This window comes from Myripristis murdjan, chromosome 4, assembly GCF_902150065.1.
Source record: "Myripristis murdjan chromosome 4, fMyrMur1.1, whole genome shotgun sequence".
NCBI classification, from domain to species: domain Eukaryota; kingdom Metazoa; phylum Chordata; class Actinopteri; order Holocentriformes; family Holocentridae; genus Myripristis; species Myripristis murdjan.
Genome location: NC_043983.1, coordinates 9,903,708 through 9,911,873, shown reverse-complemented (window position 1 = coordinate 9,911,873; position 8,166 = coordinate 9,903,708). Strand labels below are relative to the sequence as shown.

At 43.3% G+C, this 8,166-nt stretch overlaps 1 protein-coding gene across 1 annotated transcript; it reads left to right on the top strand.

Moving 5' to 3' along the window:
- Positions 1-317: 317 nt before the first annotated feature.
- foxd2 (forkhead box D2) lies at positions 318-1,787 on the top strand. The gene has a single exon (XM_030049911.1). The coding sequence runs from the start codon at positions 428-430 to the stop codon at positions 1,529-1,531; it is 1,104 nt and encodes a 367-aa protein (XP_029905771.1). The 5' UTR covers positions 318-427; the 3' UTR covers positions 1,532-1,787.
- The last annotated feature ends 6,379 nt before the right edge of the window (positions 1,788-8,166 follow it).

Sequence of the window (8,166 nt, the reverse complement as noted above, 5' to 3'; positions counted from 1 at the left end):
AAAAGATATTTTGGAAAGATATGCACTCTTAGCCTTTTGTGACCTATAGCATAAATAGATCGGAGTCGTGAAAACGTGCATGTGAAGAACATGCAAGCTGTTTTTTAGAGGGGAATCCCTGTTATTTATGACTGTATTCTTGCTGTTTTCCCTCTCTCTTTGAAAATCTGAAGTTTTTCTTCTCGGTGAGAGCTTTAGCTCGGCCCGGCTTTATCTGCCCTGGATGATCGGAATCGCTAAGTAAAGTTATTCATCTTTTTATCGATTCCAACTATGTTTTCATTTAGCGGTTGGAGATAAACTGAGAGTCTGGCGTGGTCGTAAGGGGCAGAGGGAGAGTGTCTTGAAGCACTCGCTCAGTAGCCTCACCAGCGCAGAGCAGGAGGGAACCTGGGAGAGAGGGGGAAGAGAAGCGGTGTCTCCAAGGATGACTTTAGGGACGGATATGTCCGACAGCTCTGCATTGTCCGAAGATGTGGACATCGACGTGGTCGGGGGTGACGTCTCCGTTGGAAGGGACGGAAAGTATATCCACCACGATTTCAACTTGGACAATGACTCGGACGATAATTACTCCCAGAACGCGGCTGAGAGGGTTTCCTCTCCGGGACTCAGCAGCTCCGACTGCCCGTCAGAGCAGATGGGCTCTAACGCAGAGGCCGGGACCATGATCAGTGACAAACCCAGCAAAAGTGCACTTGTGAAGCCTCCCTACTCCTACATAGCCCTGATCACCATGGCCATTCTCCAGAGCCCCAAGAAGCGACTCACTCTCAGCGAGATCTGCGAGTTCATCAGCAATAGATTCCCATACTACCGGGAGAAATTCCCCGCTTGGCAAAACTCTATTCGCCACAATCTTTCCCTTAATGACTGCTTCGTCAAAATCCCACGGGAACCTGGCAACCCCGGAAAAGGCAATTACTGGACTCTCGACCCGGAGTCCGCAGACATGTTCGACAACGGGAGCTTTTTACGCAGGAGGAAGCGCTTCAAGAGGCACCAAAACAATGAAATCCTCAGGGACTCCGGGGGGTTTCTCCCCGGGTTTGGATACGGCCCTTATGGCTACAACTATGGACTTCAGCTGCAGAACTTTCATGCAGCCCACAACCCGTATCACTCGCACCATCCGGGTGGCGCATTTCCGTTCCCAAACGCCCCATGCGCTTTGCCCTCAGCAGCCTCCATATTCCCCACGCCGCATCCCCTTCCATCCCTCTTAGGGGCCGATTTACGAAAGCCATTCTATCCTCAACTAAGCCCGACTCTGCCGCCTCTCAAGACGGACTCCAGCACCCCGAGTCGGCCTTCTTTCTCCATTGACAATATCATCGGTGCGGCCAACTCCACCGCCTCCTCCTACAGCACACAGCCGGGCAGCCAGGCTCAGATCCTGGCCATGTTGACCCCAGCACTGGCCTCTGCTTCCAACCACTTGAACCTATCACAGGAAAGCATATTACAACCTGGGGCTCAAACTCAGACTTTCTCAAGCAAAACTGCGAATATGAACAGTTGTCCTTTCTAAAAACAAATCTGGTGAGAATGACCGCAAAAGCTCTTATTAAAAAGCCCATTGTGGTTCTGTCGTCCTATGTGAAGGTAGGCTGAGCATTCTTGGTGAAATAAGAGTGTTGTGGCTTCCCCCCCTGTGTTTCCGAACGATGTGACAGAGGAGAGAAATTGAAAGGTTTATTTATGGTTTGTAAATATGTGTATAATAATGAGAGAGACCAGACGAAGTGAAAGTTGGATGAAGGATCTTTTCAAACCAATGCTATGTGTATTTGTTGGCCTGCTTATGGCCTTCAGTCGTCGGTCGGGGCAGAAAAAAGATCCTGCTATTTTAACATAAGTTAAATGTGTCACCTATGTCCGTGGGGATGATGTCCGATTTTTAAAAATATAATTAAGATTTTATTATGATTTATATTGTTTTATATTTGTGTGCGTTGTGAGAAAAGGGCACTGTTGCTGACATAGGCTGACAGAGACGGCAAACTCAGGTTTTATTAGAAAGCACATGGAGACAAAAGGGGTTTTCTGATACAAATGTAACCCTTTTTCCACTACCCCTGGATCTCCTCTACATGGTGAATTTGTGACAATACCATTTCATGTTGTCGGTGGACAAGTAGGCTATGTGGTTTTGGTGTAAAAGAGCGCATTACCTCTCTCAACCTGTTTAATTGTTGTTCGTTCCTATCTATTTCACAATTTAATCTGTGAAAACATACAGTATGTCATGTGTTGCCAATAGAGAGAGACACTTAAATGTTGTTCATAGGTCATTTTTTGTTGTAATGACAAAAATAATAAATGTTTGTGAATTTGAAAAAAAAAAAAAAGGACCTAGACTTTTTGTTAAGTTTTATTGCTTGGAAAGTTTTACTACATAGTCTTTGCTGATTCTCAAGAGCGGTGCATGTCTTAATGCAGATAGACTACACATGCCCTCATTACACCGATTTAGCAGATTAAATGGTAAACCAAATTACAATCATTAAATTATCGCCTCAAGTTGTCTCTGTAGCTGTAGAATTTAATAGCTGACAAACTGTTGCAGAGTTATTGCTCAATGGACTTTATTTTATCTCTATAACCATGCCTGGTTAATTTAAATCTCATGTATAAATTTTAAGGGTTGTCTTATAGAGAGAAATGGTATTTTTAGTTAATTTATTCATCTATCTAGAGGGCACATTAGGCTCAGGTCGTGATATATTTTTTTCCAGTTGTGCAACTCTGTGGAGGTCAGTTTTGTAAAATAATTTCCTAATTGACTTAGGTGTGGAAACTGGCCAATTATGATGACGTAATCGTGACAAAATTGATTAGCCTAAATATATAGGCTATACATATGCATCAAAGCAAGAGGCTTTCTTTTTTTTAGTGTGAGAAACGCTCAACATTCAGTTCAGATATTCAAAACACGACCTTATGTGTTCTACAGTGAGAAATATCACGCAACAGTGGGCAAGTATTCCTCTTGTGTGGCTCTTGGGCGCTTATAAAGGACCATTTTCTTGCAAGTTACAAAGGCCCTAAATGAATGGGGACGTTACCAGGCCTCGGCGGTCTGTAATTGAAAGTGAACAAGGATATGCCCACGGTCTCTTGGGGTTTCGTTGCTAATTTGTAGCAGCATTTTTCATCAGGCTCCTAATCCACCATAATGCGGCTTTTTGCCCGTTTGTTGATGTTGTCAGTGAGGACCCCGGGCCCAGGGGCCTGAATGTGCGCACAGCGAGCGGTCCCCTGTGAGGCCAGCCACACACATTTAGACCCTGAAAAGCAATCTTCTCAAAAGGCCCTCGGTTTGGTCCGCTTTCATGTCATCTGTGTTGTCTCGGGATCCATATAAAAGAAGCAGTGGGATTCGTCCTGCTACAGAAAACAGACCTATTGGTCTGTTTCAGAACTGGTCGAGCACATGTTTCTAGACAGAAGTGGGGTGTAAAGCCTCTTTTATTTACCAGATCTGTGTGCAAATGGTTAAATTAGTTTGTGGGGTGTTTTGACAGATGATTATTAAGCATGAAGGGTGGGAGGGCTGACTCCTCTGTTTTCCCTCAGTCCAGCTCCCTGCGAGCCTTTGAAACGAGCACTAACACAGGGCTGCTTTCTTTATCCAGACCAAGTCTTTATTTCTTTTATTTCTTTTTTTCCCTCTTTCTCCCTGTTATTGGTGCAAATTAGACAATTGATAAAGATCAGATAACAATTTGGAGAATAATTTGTGCTTTCAGATTAGAGTCCCTCATCGCATGGCTTCCTCCCAAGAAAACTTTATTGTGGAATTACCCTACAACTATTAATGTTGTTAACAGCCACCCTGTATAATAGGCTATACCTAATTTGCACGGCAAATGAGGTGGAAAAACATTATTAAACTATTAAGGGTTTTCTGCACACACGCCTTGACAGGGAGTCATTGGGATTTTAAAAATGCACCTGAATAGTTTAAGAATGTAAAATAGCCTGTAATTTAAATTAACGGTAGGAACCAAAAGCAGACCAATAAAATGTGCATAACATACACACGCATACACGCACGCAAGCACGCACGCACGCACACAGGGACTCGGCTGTGTGGATCTGCCATATGGCTCAGCCAAACGGACCTGCTTTGAACATCGACGACTAGTGATTGGACGCATTTCTATGAATTTTCAGCTCAAATGCACAACAACACTTTTCATCTTTGCTGTGATTACAGGCTTGTGACCAGAATAGACCTGGCCTTGCTCGTCTTCAAACCACCGTAAACACGGCACACACAGCGTTGATAAATTAGACGTCTCACACTGTGCGCAAATCTGTCCAACGCCCTTTAATTTTTCATGCAAGTCCTAATGGGTTATCATCGCGGGCTGTAATGGTATGTTCATCCTCCATAGAGATCCTGCTTTCTGTGCGGTTGTCACTTCAAGACCACCCACAGTTTTCAGCGCAGAAAGTGTGTCTTTATTTGCCACCGCGACATTTGTCATTTTTCTGGGTCCATGAAGTTTCCTCAAACGAGCCGAAGACTGAGTGATATGTAAAGTGACAGCCAAATGACTTAGCAGTCCCCAAAAACACATTTATAAATTTCAAGGCAATTCCCATTTCTAAATTCTAACCGTTTCCATATGGCCTCTTCATATGGGCGTAAGCCTATAATTCGTGTTACTATAATTCATTTATAGACTTAGACTGTGTCAAAATAAATTTGGATTTATATGCTCTTGTCAGTCTAAATATTTTCTCGGCGAAGACAGACTGGGCAAGTCTTCCCTTGAAGACTTCGGGCAGCTGGATGACTTGTAGTGCGGCTGTCCTTCAACCGAGCCGGGATCAAACCCTCGGGTCGGGCCGCCCTGTCCAAGTATCCTTGAGCAAGACATTGCAGTCCCTATACCAACTGCAAGGGCGATGTACTGTGTAGCTGAACCGTGTGACATCTCACCTACACATAAAGGGAAGTATTATTATTATTGTTATTATTATTGATGGCCGTCTCACCTTGACTAGTGCTTGCAGGAGGGCAGGGGATTACATGAAATCGTTTCGCCCTAAACCTTTCACTGCCTTGCCAATAGCTTACATGCTGATCAATGCGCTCTGTTGTCCTGTGCTGCGTCCTGAAGGACACACGGGCCACGAGGCTTGCTGACAACATGATGATGACTTGAGGCCTTGTGCATGTGTGTGTGTGTGTGTATGTAAAGTGTGTATATGGAGGTTTTTTTTTTTTTTTTTTTTTTTTTGATGTGTGTGTGTGTGTGTGTGTGTGTGGGGGGGGGGGGGGGGTAGAGAGAGAAAGAGAGAGAGTGAGAGAAAAGACAGATACACATCACATTAAGCTATCAGTCCCCCACGCGCTGTAACTGAGGCATTTATATTTTCATTGACCGTCCATGGAATTAAAATTATGATAAATAATAAGAGATCTATAGGCTTCGGCTAATCATCTAGTATGGCGCCAAAAAAGTACAATACATCCAAGTAAATATAATATAATATAATATAATATAATATAATTTTTAAATTATATAGCTAACGACATTTTGAATATATAATAAACATTATCTTAATAATGAGATACAGATTAATGTAATTCATAACATGGTCAGATGAGCTTGATGCTGTTAACTATACACTGGCTGCTGGAATTTTTAATTAATTATTTTTTTGTTATTATTGTTGTTGTTGTTGTTAGTTGTCGTAATTTTGTAGCTTATTTTTCTTATGTTGTGCATGTAATCTTATTTTCTGCTGATTTTTTTATTTTATTTTATTTTATTATTTTTTAAATACATGTAGGAGATTACAAGTTTGGATTTTTCCTTTCGTTTCTCTTACTGCTCAACCTGATTCCCACAATGTTTTCATATCAAGGGCCCCATGCGTCCACATCAGCCCACAGACCCCTTGTTTGATTATATTTATGTATATGTGTCCTTGAGATGATTTTGCCCTTAGTTATGACTTGGTGAAGAATTACACAACTTTAGGCTACGCAAGAGTGGATAAAAGGAAACCTATAGGATCAAATTAATCACCTAACATTCATTCTTTCATGGGACTAACTTATTATGATCAAAATAGATAGTTTAAATAAACAGTTTTGTTAATTTTGCTAGGTACCGAATGCAACCCCCTACCCCCAACACACACACACACACACGCACGCACGCACGCACACACACACACACACACACACACACACACACACACACACACACACACACACACCGACCTCCCGACCTCCTTTACCCAAGTTCACTTGGTGGTCCCCAGACCACACTTTAGCAACCAGGCAGGAGCTCTTTTCGCATAAAACAGCAGCTTAATAAGCATACTGCAACACTTCTTACTTTCCATGAACCAAATATCTCTTAACCGCCCCCTGCTTAATGCGTGTGTGTGTGTGTGTGTGTGTGTGTGTGTGTGTGTGTGTGTGTGTGTGTGTGTGTGTGTGTGTGTGTGTGTGTGTGTGTGTGTGCATGCATGCGGCAGATGAGGCTTCTCGCCCCCACATAGTGCAGAGGAATGTACTGGCCCGGTCCCCCGGCTCCCCGGCCTGGAGGAGAGGCGAGCCGCGGCCCTGCACCGCCGCTATAAATCACAGCCTCCCCTCGCTGCTCCCAGTCTCCCTCCAGCCTCCGTGTTTTTGCAACAGACAGAGGAATCCTTCGCTTAATTAATTTAGAATGTGTAAATAAAGCGAGGACAGTGAACTCCCCATCATCTCTGGAAACACAATATTAACTTTGGAAGATCTTCGCCCCGCCGATTCTGACACACTAAACGAACACCTGCTGCAGGAAAAAAAAGGGAGGCGGCGTCACACACACACACACACACACACACACACACACACACACACACACACACACACACACACACACACACACAGTAGGTATTCATGACTGCAGATATTAGCCTGCAAGGATCGCCAGAATATGATAGCAGGTGATGCTACAACCGTCATTTAGGCCTATTTTAGAGGCGGGTGTATAGGCCTATATATTTAATGTAAAGACTGACTGAAGTGGCTCTCAAGTGGGCATGCGTGGGATGGCAACCCATGTCTTTTTTCTAAAGCCTATCCCATGTCATATTTTTTGATACTGTCCTTCGTTTCTTCTGGAGAGAGTTTTATTGTTTTATACGTATAACCTATTTTAATTCTGAATTATGCAATTGTTTCTAGGCTACTGTGTGTGAGGTGGCAGGGACATTGCCAAAAAATCCAAGAACTCATTCTTGCCCATTCATCCTTTTCAGCGTCTAGCAAATTTACACCATATTCCATTTGCCTTAAGGGCGACCTCCTGGAAGCCTTTTAACGACCCGTACTGATCCCCGGACCCCACTTTAGGAACCACCGATCAAATGAAGCGGCGCTCCTCTTCTTGGTTTGCGCCCAGGCTTTTCCAAGACGCACTAAAGGGAAGGAGAGTGTGCAGCACTTTTCTCTATTGCTTTGATAGAGAGGCGCAGCTGCCGCTCGCTCTCAAACACGATAAGCAAAGTCATGCGGGCACTTTTACAAGGCTTTTCCATTTGACCTTTGATGCTGGTGCATTAGGCTCACAGGTAGGATCCACTGGGATTGATGGCCGAGGGGCCTATCCATGTATCGTTCCCCCTAATTATTCATTTAAGGTTTTCTTAATGTCAGTCCACATGCACCCTCCATTTCATTTTCTCCCAACAGGATCAACAGCCAATATACGACGAAAAAAAAAACACGGAGGCTTGGACCTGACAAACTTAATTGAATGTTAAGTTTTTTAAACTGAAGGTTATATGTCTCTTATAAACCTTTGGACTGCAGGCAGAGGCCCTGGCCCTTCGAGTCTGGATGAATCATGTTATTCCTCCCAGCAATGTCATTTACTTTCAACTTTGTGGGCCATAAAAGCTGGCAACTGATTTTTGCAGTGCATTAATCTAGGTAAACAGTTAGTAAATGCACAAAATATATTCTATTAAAGTTAAGTGTTTTTAGCTTTCAATAACATTTTCTATTGCAGTGCGTTCTAGCTTAATAAACAAAGCTGGTGACAAAGTATTTAATTGTTCCAATAACAAAAGGAGAAATCTTTAAAAAATCACCAAGGGGATCAAGGACACTGTCAGAGAGCGCAGCCACCGTGGCATACTGTCAGT